This window comes from Marmota monax, unplaced genomic scaffold, assembly GCF_021218885.2.
Source record: "Marmota monax isolate L192 unplaced genomic scaffold, Marmota_monax_Labrador192_F-V1.1 WCK01_AAM20220418_F8-fsc00073, whole genome shotgun sequence".
NCBI lineage: Eukaryota > Metazoa > Chordata > Mammalia > Rodentia > Sciuridae > Marmota > Marmota monax.
In genome coordinates, this window is record NW_026692846.1 from 1,045,231 (window position 1) to 1,057,500 (window position 12,270).

Consider the following 12,270-nt stretch of genomic DNA (forward strand, 5'->3'; position numbering starts at 1 on the left):
GTCCTCCCTGCTGAGGTACCTGCCTGCCTGTCCCACGTAGGGTCCTCCCCCCATGTTTTCTAGCAGGGTTCCAGACTGGCTGGGGCGAAACCTTCCTGCTCACAGTCACAGACGTGTTGCCCTGGGCAGGTTTTATTGGGGTGCTGCATTAGTGGGGCACCTGTACCCGCACAGGGAGCAGCACCTGCAGCTGCTCCACAGGTGGCCACTGGACCTGGGTGACGAAGAAGAGACGAAAGTGGGCCAGGCGGGCCTCCTGGAACTGGGTGGGGCCAGACTCAGGCCCATCCGTGGGCCGCAGCAGGGAGAGGTACGGGTCCTGGGGTCCTGGGCCAGCAACTCCCGGCTGAGCCGTGCTGGGGCCAGACCAGGCTGCACCGCCTCCAGCTGCTGCGGCACTGCAGGGAACAGGTCCACCTCCCGCAGGTCGAACACCAGTGGCTTCCCATGCCTGTGGGGGTGCTGGGCAGGGCAGGGCAGGGCCTGGCCTGGCTGACCCCTCCCTGCCTCACCTGAGTGCCCCCAGCAGAGCCAGTCGGATTCTCTCAGGCCTCAGGTGCTCTGGGTTCACAGCATCCCCATAGTTGGTACCCTGGTAGCGCAGGAAGGTGGCTGCCTGGCCCGAAGGGTCGATGTCAAGAGGCCACCTGGGGGCAGCCACTGGGTCATCATCAGGTGAGCACACCCCAACTTACCCATGCCCAGACAGCACTGACCGGCCGTCAGCACAGATGCGGTCACCCACGTCCTTCATCAGCACGTCATGGAGATCCGTGGCCTGACACTGGAGTCCAGGCGCTTCCTCCTCCTCTGTGGGGGAGGTCAGGGTGCAGCCCGCAGAGATCCTGGTGTCCAGCACCCTCCCTGGGCCTCCCCTCTCCAGCCACAGGCTGCAGCAGAGCCCTGCCCACCCTCCTGCGTCTGTTCCCGCAGCTCCAGCCTGGCCATGGCCAGCATCTCTCCCGCCTTCTGTGCCTCCTGCCGCAGCCTGTCCACTTGGGCCTCTGAGTCCTTTATGGCCTAGAGGAGGGGAAACGCTGACCACCACTGGCTCTGTCCCCCACTTAGCTGCCACCCAGAGGTTTCTCTGCTTCACATTGGGCCCATGGACAACCTGAGGCCCCCAGCCAGGGCTTCCCCTCAACCCCCCTCCACCCCGGAGGCTGCAGGCTGCAGGGAGACCGCTGGGAATGGGAGGGCAGGACAAGGGCACCCAGGCCTCTGAAGGGAAGCCGCCCACCTGCAGCGTGAGCTCAGTCCTGCCCATGCACTGGCGCTCACACTCCTCGCGCTCCGTGATTCTCCGGTTGAGCTCGCAGTAGGCCTGCTGCAGCTGGGGGGAGGGGCCGGCCCCCAAGAAGGTCCTTCCACTGAAGGTCCTTCCACTGTCCCCTCCCTATTTGGCTCACCTCTGAAGGGAGGTCAGAGGCCACTGCTCACCTCCTTGTGACACCGTTGCTGCTCCTTGGCCAGTTGCTGCACCTTGAGGTTCAAGCTGGGGGGAAATGGGGCAGATCAGAGGGCCCCCCACCAACACCCACTGCCCCGCTGCCCCTGCCCCACTGCCCCTGCCCCTCTGCTGCACCGTTTGGCCTCCGCCTGCTTGTGTCTCTCATCCTCCTGGGCCCGGCGCTGCCGCTCGGCCTCCATGTTCTGGAGCATGGCCTCAGTGAGGCCCAGGTCCCACGTCTGCAGCACGCTAGCTACCGCGTCCAGTGAGGCCACCTAATGACAGGATACTTGTAGTTGCACGTTGGACCCCGCAAGGAGTCACTGCACTCTCATGTTAGAGAAAGGGCAGTGCAGTCCAAAAGCGGGTCCTTCATGGGCCCAAGACCTTGGTCACCATGCTTTCCAGACTACCCAGGGTCTTTCTGGGCTCCTTGCTCAAGTCCTGTGGTAGGGTCTGGAGGCAGACCACTCCTCTGCACGCTCTCCCCAGCCCCCAGTCCACTGCTCAGGCCTCCAGGCCGCCCACAGTCCCTGCCGGTCACCCTGCAGAACTCACCCAGGACCCCTCCCTCCCAGCCCCGCCTGGTCTGCATGCTGATGCCTGCCACGTGCCGCCAGCAGGGGGAAGCAGGCCCTAAAGCTGAGGGCAGGCCCAACCAACCCTCCCTCCCTCCAGCAGCAAACCCACCACCCTGGGGAGGGCGTGAGCGGGTGGTGCTGCTCCTGAAGGCCAGGACCAGCGCCTGACCCCTTCCACAGGGGCCTGCTGTGCAGGGGGGGGTGGGGGTGGCTCCCTAACAGCTAACCCCCCCCCCCCGCCATGGACACAGCTGGAGGCAGAGGCAGGGCAGAGAGGGGTCCTGTCCCATTGGGAACTGGGCCTGGCAAGCAGAAGCCCAAGGAGCCCGCATCACCTGGGCCTGGGGGTGGGGCCTGGAGAGGAAGCACACAGGTGTGAGGCTGGAGGCCGGCCACAGGCAGGTAGTGGGCAGTGTGAGCGTGAGGTGGAAAGGGAGGTGCTGAGCCCAGACCAGATGGGGGTGAAGGGACGAACCCTGGAGTGCTTCATGACTGATGAGGCGGAGGGCTGGTGAGGATGGGTGACGGGCAGCAGAAGGTTCGTCCATCCCAGGGGGAGGGATGGAGAAAGGTTGCCCAGAGGGAGAGGTGGCCCAGGAAGCCCAAGCAGGCCGCGCGTGGGAGGGAAGGACCCAAGGGTGCCTGAAAGTGGGTTGATGGGGAGAGTTCACAGAGGGAAGGGGATGGTGCTCAGGGTGCCCTGGCTGTGTGCAGATGCTGGAGGCAGATACGGGGGGAGGGGCTGCCAGGAGGGTTGTGGGCCTCCAGGAGGCCAGGGATGTGGCTGATGGGTAGAAAGTGGCCTCTCAGGACCTGTACATGGACGGGTTCAGGTCCGCCAGTCTCTCCACCCTCTTGCTCGATTCTTTATAGCAGCTGTTAGCTCAAAGCCCTCCCAGAGCCAAATTCAATTGCTTTCAAAACATCTCAAATAAACATTCTCAGAGGCAGTTTGATTTGCCTACCCTGCAAAACTGCACTCAGCATCTACCAGTGGCAGGTAAGACAAACCCTAGGGCTACCAAGACCCCCAGGCTGGCAATGACCCTCTGAGCTCTCTGACTTGAGTTCCTCAAGAGGCACTAGGGCCAGGCGAGGTGGCTCATGCCTATAATCCCAGTAGCTCGGAGGGCTGGGATAGGAGGATTGCAGGTTTGAGGCCAGCCTCAGCAATTTATCAAGGCCCTAAGCAATTTAGTCAGACTGTCTCAAAAATTAAAAAGGACTGAGGATGTGGTTAGTGGTTAAACACCCCTGGATTCAACCCTTAGTACAAAAACCAAAAAAGAAAGACAGGCTCGGATGGATGGATGGATGAATGAATACAGGTGGAGGGTGACTGAAGGAATTTACAGTTTGTGAATAAATATCCCACTCTAATCCTTACTTGTATTGGGGTTTTTTTGGGAGGGGATATTTTTATTTCTACATGTTTTTTTTTGTTTTGTTTTTTGGGTTTTTTTTTTTGGTACTGGGGGTTGAACCTAGAGATATTCTATCACTGAGCTGCATCCCTAGCTCTTTTTAGTTTTTACTTTGAGACAGGATCTCACTAAATTGTCCAGGCTGGCCTTGAACTTGCAATCTTCCTGCCTCAGCCTCCAGATTTGCTGGGATTACAGGTGCACACCATCACACCCAGCCTGGATTGGGTTTCTAAAGACTGCACCCTTAGGATAAAGGTGACCCAGAGTTAGGCCCTCAAAGAGACTTTGGCTTAGCCTTGAAATTGGTAGGGTGACTCCAGGCTGTCAGTGCTCAGCACAGGTCAGGGCAGTAGGAGAGCCTTGGTCAAGGGAGGTGTCATTTTGCTGGGCTTCAAATTATTGCTACAGATAAAACATGACATGAGGGGCTGGGGATGTGGCTCAAGCGGTAGCGCGCTTTCCTGGCATGCGTGGGGCGCTGGGTTTGATCCTCAGCACCACATAAAAATAAAATAAAGATGTTGTGTCCACCAAAAACTAAAAAATAAATATTGAAAAATTAAAAACATGACAAAAAGGCACAGAAAATAACAGAAGACAGTATGAGTAAAAACTTGCTAGACTACAGGTTACAGAGATAATCCACAGGGATCCAGAGTTTGGAGTTATCAGCTACAGATGTCAAAATAATATATTTATTATGTTCAAGGAGATGGAAGCCTAGAGTGAGATTTTTGGTAAAAGCTGAAAGATGTGTGCACGCACGCGCGTGTATGTGTGTGAAATGAAATTTCTAGAAATTAAAATTAGCCAAATTAAGAAGAAAGCGTACATATTTAATAATCAGATAGATGTAGCTGGAAGAGAGAATTAGTGAACTGGTAGAAATGTTAGAAGAAAATATGCAGAAAAAACCAAGACAAAGTAATGGAAAATACAGAACCAAGTAGTTATTAGAGCTGTCCACTGTATATGTCCACCCCTCCACCTTCTAGACTAACGATGGGATCGCACTTCCTGATCGGCTGTGGTCATGGAGTCAAATGGCTTAAGGGGTCTGGCCAGCGAGCTGCAAGCAAAACTGATTTGCACCAGGCCCTCTGGAGCGCTCTCCCTCTGACCAGCAACATTCAAGTGCAGCTGCACAGGTTAGGCCTTTGATTTAGAATAAAGGTGGCAGAGGTGAGTACGATCTTCTGAAAAATGTGCCAGGAAAGTTGTACACTCGCATGAGACACGAACATGACGAGGGACTCAACAGGAAACACATGGGTACCGCACAGACGTGGATTCCAGTGGCTGCGGGTCTGAACTCAAACATCTGGCAGATTGAGTAGGAAAAGATCTCTGTGTCCGTGGGGATATGAAGAGATTTAGACTGACACCAGAGCACCCAGCATGAAGGGAAAGAGCCCTGGAGTTCACTGTAGTAGGACACAGAGAGTGAAAGAACAAGCATGTGTGACCCATGTTGAGGCTTGGTTTGGAACCGGTGAAGAACACTTCAGGCCGACAGGGCCATCTGCCACTAATGTGCACAGGCACTTTTTTTTTTTTTTTTTGGTAACCCAGGGGTGCTTAACAGAGTCTTGCCAAGTTACTGAAGCTGGCCTTGAACTTGCAACCCTCCTGCCTCAGCCTCCCAAGCTGCTGAGCCACCACACTCAGCTGAACAGGCACTTCGTTAAAAAGAGGTCTCAACACCTGTCAAGCATAAGGCAGATTTCTCTCCTTCACTAATTAAAAAGCAGAAAGATGCAAATGAGAACCACAGTGAGGCACCATTGCATGCCCACTGTAAACCTGCACTGAGATACTGACAATGGCAATATTCACAAGAAGCCGCTATGGAATCGCCATACAATCCAGGACGTGGCGACTTGGGGAGAGGGACGGGTTCTGGCAGTGTTTTTGTTTTTGCATTTACATTTGGGTCTCTAGTCCATTGAGTTAACTTTGCATAAGGTGAGGTTCAGGTCAGGGCCTGTTCCTCTGCCTGTGGAAGTCCAGCGCTCCAGCCAATGGAGATGGCTGGTTTCCTGGCACATCACACCAGCAGCAGCGCCCAGGCACAGCGGGACGCGTCTTCAGCAGCCCCAGACCCTCACCTGTGCTCTTCCACACCTCAGAGCCCACTGATACCCTGCTAGCCCAGGGACCTGGGCAGACAAGGGGAAGAGCAGGGCACAATAGGCCGGGCCTAGAGCAGCAGCCACAGGGTGGCGCCAACGTCCCAGGCTGGGCGAGACCCTGGCAGTCTACCCTGCCCTGCAGGCCTGAGGCCCATCCTGGGACTGACTTCTAGGCAGCCTCAGTTTATGGGTGGGACCTGAGTTGGGGACTGGGGGCCATAAATTGACTTAAAGGAAATGAAGGTAGCAGGCATGTCCTGACCTGGTTTCCCAGGGGCTCTTAGGCTCCCAGTAGCCTCCTGGGCCCCACAGTCCAGGGGCCTGGGAGGAGCCCAGCCAACACCGCCAGCACCGTGGGAACTCCAGCCAGCCCCTGGAGTGGCCAGCCTCAGCCTCCTCATCTAGGGCTCTAACACTGCCTCCGGGTACGGGTACAGGAGCATGGAGGGTAATAAGGCAAACCTGCACGGAAGTCACCCAAACAACTCAGGTGGCTGTCACCTTGACTGCAGGCAACAAGGGAGGATTTTTATTTTTTGTTTGGTGCTGGGAATTGAACCCAGGGCGCTTTGCCACTACGCCACATCCACAGCCCTTCTTATTTATTATTTGGAGACAGGGCCTTGCTTATTTGCTGAGGCTGGCCTTGATCTTAGGGTCCTCCTGCCTCAGCCTCCCAAGTCGCTGGGATTACAGGCGTGCGCCACCGTGGGGCGACAAGGGAGATTTTGAGTCGGCGCCCGCCCCACACCTGCTCCGGGGTGCTCCCGTCGTCTGCGTACACTCGGGGGTCGGCTCCGAGCTTCAGAAGCAGCTCCACGGCCTCCAGGTGGCCCCCGAAGGCTGCCCGGTACAGCGGCGTTCTGCCGAAGGCGCCCTGCGCGAGGGGCCCCATGAGCCGCCGGCGGCTGCGCTGGGACCCACGACCCCACGCTGCCCAGCCCGCGGGCGCACCTTGCTGTTGGGGCTGGCGCCCAGCTCGGCCAGCAGCTGGATGACCGTGGCCTGCCCGCCCGCGGCCGCCTCGGACAGCGGCGTGTTCCCGTGGCCGTCCTCGCACTCCACCGTGGCCACGCGTCGCCGCAGCCGCCGCGCGCGGCCCTCCTCGTCGTGGCCCACGCCCTCGCGGGTCAGCAGCTGCTCCACCTGCGCCGGCCCGCAGCGCGTCACCTCGCCTCACCTCGCCTCACCTCGCGCCGCCGCGCCCGCCGCGCCCCACCGACCTCCTGCAGGACGGCCCGGATCTCGCCCACGTCGCCCTCGAAGGCGGCGTCCAGCAGGCGACCGCGGCGCCGCAGCTCCTCCTGCCGCTCGCGCTGCGCCACCTCCTCCTGCTGCCGCTGCCGCCGCGCGGCCTCCTGCTCCCGGCGCACCGAGGCCAGGTAGGCCTGCGGGGCGTGGCCCTGGGGGTCACTGCGCCCTCAGCCCCGGGCGGACCCCGCCCAAGCCCCGCCTCGCCGCCGCCCCCACGCCCGGATCCTGGGCGGGCGCCCGCGCTCACCTCCCTCTGCAGCTTCTCCATCCGCTCCAGGTACTCCTGCCTCTCCTGCCTGCGCAGGGCCAGCGCCTTCCTCGCCAGGTGCTGCCGGAAGGCACACTGGCTGCGGGTGGCCGCTTGGACCTCCGGGGTGGGCCCTGGCCGTGGGGAGAAGATTCACATGCACCTAATCCTTGCGGGTGCCCCTAGCTCCGGATCTGCCAGATGAATGGAGCCTGCACCATCTGCCCCCAGAGGACCCACACGTTCTCAGTCCAGCAGCCAAGCCTGAGCGAGCCAGCAGCACAGACCCCGCAAGCAGGGTCAAGAGGGAGCCAGGAGGAAGAGTGCCCGGCCTCGGCAGGAAGTCCCCCACCTCCCTGCACCCTGAAAGTTCTCAGTGAGCCCACAGCTTGGAAAGTCACCGTCTGGAAAGGCTGCCAGGAAACCCCGAGGACAGGTGACGAAAACAGCCCCGAGCAGAGAAGGCCCCAAGCAGAGAAGGCCCGTGAGCCCACCCCAGGAGGGGCCCAGCAGCCACAGACACAATACAGACGCCAGGCGGTCTCCAGCCACAACCCCACTGGACTCAGAAGAGGGCAGACCCAAGCCCCAGCTAAAGAGCGGCTGCCCCTGGCTGGGGTCACCTTAGAGGGGTCTGAGGGGCTAACCCTGCAGATGAGGTAGGAACCGAATCAGCAAAGGAGACAAAGGGGCCCTACAGACCTGACAGTGAGGAAGGAGCAGCCAGAGGGAAAGGAGGGTGCAGCCCAGCTTGGGGGGGGGGGGCAGGCCACCGAGAGCCCTAGGAAGAAGGAAACTCAGAACAGACCACAGGAGGCACAGGAGACTGGGCCAGCAAAGCCCTGGAGGGATCAGTGTCTCCAGGGCGTGGGACTGACCATGAACAAAGGTGAATTCTCAGAATAAGAAAATCCTGCAATGAAGCCAGGCACGGAGGTGTGCATTGAGGTCCCTGCTACTCGGGAGGCTGAGGCAGGAGGATGTTTAGAAACCATCTGAACAACACAGAAAAACTCAAAACAAAAAGGTGAGGGAGGGAGGCGCGCAGGGCTGGAGACGCTGCAGATCCGCGACCTGGAGCATCGGAGGTGGTGATTGTAGCTCTTCAAGTCTGCAATTTAAAAAAATGGCCTCCAATAAGACTACATTGCAAAAAAATGGGAAAGAAACAGAATGGAAAGAGTAAAAAAGTTGAAGAGGCAGAGCCTGAAGAATTTGTGGTAGAAAAAGTCCTAGACCGACGTGTAGTAAATGGAAAGGTGGAATACTTTCTGAAGTGGAAAGGATTTACAGATGCTGACAATACTTGGGAACCTGAAGAAAATTTAGATTGTCCAGAGTTAATTGAAGCATTTCTTAATTCTCAAAAAGCTGGTCAAGAAAAAGATGGTACCAAAAGAAAATCTTTATCTGACAGGGAATCTGATGATAGCAAGTCAAAGAAGAAAAGAGATGCTGCTGACAAACCAAGAGGCTTTGCCAGAGGTCTTGATCCTGAACGAATAATTGGTGCCACAGACAGCAGTGGAGAATTGATGTTTCTTATGAAATGGAAAGATTCAGATGAGGCAGACTTGGTGCTGGCAAAAGAAGCAAATATGGAGTGTCCTCAAATTGTAATTGCTTTTTATGAAGAGAGACTAACTTGGCATTCTTGTCCAGAAGATGAAGCTCAATAACTATTTGCATTGTTTTATTTATTTATATATATATATATATTTTATATATATATAAAATCTGGGTCTTGGTTTTTGATTTACTAGTGTGAAAAATAACTACATTCTAATGAAAATCAAGTTTGATATGTTGGTTTTGAAAGTAGTATTGGGGAGTTGTTGGGTTTTGTTTTTTGTTTTGCATCAGTAGCACTGGTTACTTTGAACAAATAAAAGCTTTCTGTAGTTGCTTCCTTTATCAAAAAAAAAGGTGAGGGAGGGAAAGGAAATCCTGAAATGAATCTTAAAAGGGACAAAAAATATGCCGGTGATAAGACATGAACAGCTGCACCACGTACAGCCGGGCCATTCAAGTACCCCCACAAAAGAGCAGATGGCCTGCGGGGACTGGGCCTTCCTACAGCAACCCAGAGGAGGCTGCCAATCCGGGTCCCCAAAGCTGGGGCGGCAGGTAGCCTGAGCAGATCCTGGGTGGAGCGGAGTCTGAGGCCTTGGAGAGCTCCGAAGTGAAGAGTCAGGGCCTGGAGAAGGAACCCGAGGCAGCCCAGGTCCTGTGGCCAACAGATGGAACAGCTTGCAAGGCAGAGCCTGGGGCCAAGCGGACGCGTCTGTACTCAGAGGGCTCGGCAGGGCTTGGGTTAGGGTGGCCACAATTAGCTAACTAAAGACAGGACAGGACTGAGGACATACACCAAAAAACGTGTCCTGCCTTTTACCCAGCAACCCTGCTCTGGTAGGCGTCTGAAGGGCTGCACCCTTCAAGAAATAAAGCAGGCCTCGGGAGCCAGCGCCAGCCCCACACCTGGAGCTGCCTCCGCCTTGCTGCCGGCCAGACGCACCGACCCCCCAGGAGAAAGATGACCTGTCCACGACTTCAGCGCGTCTCCAAGATGCTCCACATACTGTGCTCAGCTCACCAGAAATAATCAGGCAAGTGAAGAAAACAGACATGATTGAGAAATGATAAAAGTTGGACAAAAAACAGACCCAGAGAGCCAGCCATGGAGTCCCTAGACCCAGGCGCTTAAAGAAATCTTTGGTTCTTTTTAGTTACATGTGACAGTAGAATGTATTTTTTAGAATTTTTTTTTAGTTATGTATGGACTCAAGGCCTTTATTTGTTTTTATGTGGTGCTGGGATCAAACCCAGGGCCTCACACTTAGGTGGTGAGAGCTCCACCACTGAGCCACAGCCCAGCCCCAGGAGAATGCATTCTGACGTGTGTCTCTCTCTCTCTCTCTCTCTCTCTCTCACACACACACACACACACACACACACACACGGGGTATGACTTCCCATTCTTGTGGCTGTACTTGGTGTGGAGCTGCTGGTCATGTGTTCATATATGAACACAGGAAAGTGATATCTGATTTGTTCTACTGTCTTTCCCATTCCCATTGCCCCCTCCCCCTTCCAATCTGGTGAGCCTCCACCCACCCCACCCCACCTATGTGAGTCAGCTTCAGCATATCAGAGAGAACATTCAGCCTTCGGTTCCTTGGGACTGGCTTATTTCACTTATCATGATAGCCTCCAGTTTCATCCATTTACTGACATACCATGCTGTAATTTCATTCTTTACAGCAGAGTAATATTCCATGGTGTATATGTACCACATTGTCTTTATCCATTCATCTGTTGAAGGGCACCTAGGTTGTTGGTTCCATAGTTTAGCTATTGTGAATTGAGCTGCTATAAACATTGATGTGGCCAAGTCACTATAGTATGCTAATTTTAAGTCCTTTGCATATATCCTGAGGAGTGGGATAGTGGGCACTGCGCCAGGCCCCACAGCAAGGCGCCGACTCAAAAAGAAAAGAGAAGAGGGGAGGACCGGGCCCAGCAGGCAGACGGGTAAGAGGGGAGCACCCAAAGGCGTTGGGACCCCAGAGGAGCTGGGGTAAAGAGGGCTGGCGTCAGACCAGAGTTTTAAAAACTATTCGTTGCTTATAAGGAACATATCCTAAGGCTAAAGACACAGGAATGACAGCGACGAGGAGACAGGTATTTACTATTGGACTATCGGTGCTATGTTGACCTCAGGCCAGGGACTTGAAGGTGACAGTGTCACTGACTGGAGGAGAAGGTCTCGGGCGGCTGGCTCAGTGGGAGGGCTCTGCCCACGGCGTGTGAGGTTTCAGCACCACATACATATAAATAAAAATCACGTCCAGTGACAACTAGAAAGCATTTTTTAAAAAATGTTTCAAATGATTTGGGGATCAATTCATCAAAATAAAACACAAAACTGTATGTCCCTAGCAATGGGGCTTCAGAATATATACAGAGACTACAAGTAGAAACAGTTGACCTACGATCACAATGGAGCTTGAAACCATCTCAGCTAACAGACAGATCACAAATCAGTGAGGATCACAGATTTTACATGGCATTCACACACTCGGTACATAGAATATTGGACCCAGTAATGGTAGAAGGCACGTTCTTTTAGACAGACATGGAAGATTTGCCAAAAGAGATCATATAAACTATAAAGCACATTTAAACAAACTCACTGCTGAGATCATATTGAATCTATTTTAATGCCATTGAAATCAGATGACAAAGTGTGACTAGAGACACCTACATATTTAGAGATCATGAATTGCACTTTATAATAGCTCACGGTTCACACGGGAAACCGTACTAAAAACTGGAAGGTGAGTTAACAACAATGCTACCCGTTAAAGCTGCCCAGCCAGGCACAGTGGGCACACCCCTGGACCCCAGCCACTCCAGAGACAGACAGGAGCCCACTCAGAGCCACTCTGGGTGCTTAGCAAGGGCTGGCGAGGCAGCTCGGTGGCGCAGCGTCTGCCGAGTGTGTGCTGGGCCTGGGCACCACACCTCAAGGAGGAGGAGGAGGAGACAGAAGAAAGGCCACCCAGTCAGGAGCTGGCAGTGAGGTGCAGGCACACCCATGATGGAGGGGACCTGGGGACATGCAGCAGCCCTCCGTCCACTCTGCTGGGAGCAGGGCCTTCTGTGGAACACACAGCCTGTGGGAGAACCCGCTTTTGTCACCTGGGCCACGGACTTGTCCCTGAGGCCCTAACTGGTCCAGGACTGGTGGTGGAGTGCGGCCTGACCAACAGTCCTGCCAGGCCGAGTCCTGCCGGCTGGAGGCCACGGAAGCGCAGGCATCTTGCCCACAGGAAGGCGGCATGCAGGACACCCAAGCTTCCTGGAAGTCCTCTGGGTGGGTGCGAAGGCCACCATGCCCCTCTGGAGCGCAGAGCTCTAGAAGTGGTCAGAGAACAGGACGCCGGCGACACTGGTCACTGTCACTGCTGTTGACAGGAGGTGCGCTCGGGAGGGAGTGGCTGTTTTGAAGGAGAGATGAAAAGGCAGGTCCAGAAACCTGGGGGCCACCTGGGTGTGGGTGACCACTCCTTCTCACCCAGACAGTAAAGAATAAAACTGAGATGGCCTTGGAGTGACCAAGGCAGCTGAAACTCGGAGTCCCTCAGGGGTCTGGTACAGGGGATGGCACCACACCCAC

At 55.4% G+C, this 12,270-nt stretch overlaps 2 protein-coding genes across 2 annotated transcripts in view; one reads left to right on the forward strand and one right to left on the reverse strand.

Annotated features, from left to right (window-relative positions):
• Positions 1-110: 110 nt before the first annotated feature.
• Positions 111-12,270, reverse strand: part of Iqank1 (IQ motif and ankyrin repeat containing 1) — a 23,370-nt gene continuing 11,210 nt past the window's right edge. The window contains 12 exon segments of the mRNA XM_058580780.1: positions 111-322; positions 325-451; positions 513-647; positions 717-810; positions 912-1,020; positions 1,241-1,333; positions 1,441-1,495; positions 1,586-1,725; positions 6,342-6,467; positions 6,545-6,736; positions 6,814-6,978; positions 7,092-7,225. Coding sequence (XP_058436763.1) covers positions 149-322; positions 325-451; positions 513-647; positions 717-810; positions 912-1,020; positions 1,241-1,333; positions 1,441-1,495; positions 1,586-1,725; positions 6,342-6,467; positions 6,545-6,736; positions 6,814-6,978; positions 7,092-7,225 — 1,544 coding nt within the window. The 3' untranslated portion in view covers positions 111-148.
• LOC124095786 (chromobox protein homolog 3-like) lies at positions 7,903-10,668 on the forward strand. Its single transcript, XM_046449110.2, has one exon. It carries the CDS (start codon positions 8,249-8,251, stop codon positions 8,768-8,770), a length of 522 nt encoding a protein of 173 aa, XP_046305066.1. The 5' UTR covers positions 7,903-8,248; the 3' UTR covers positions 8,771-10,668.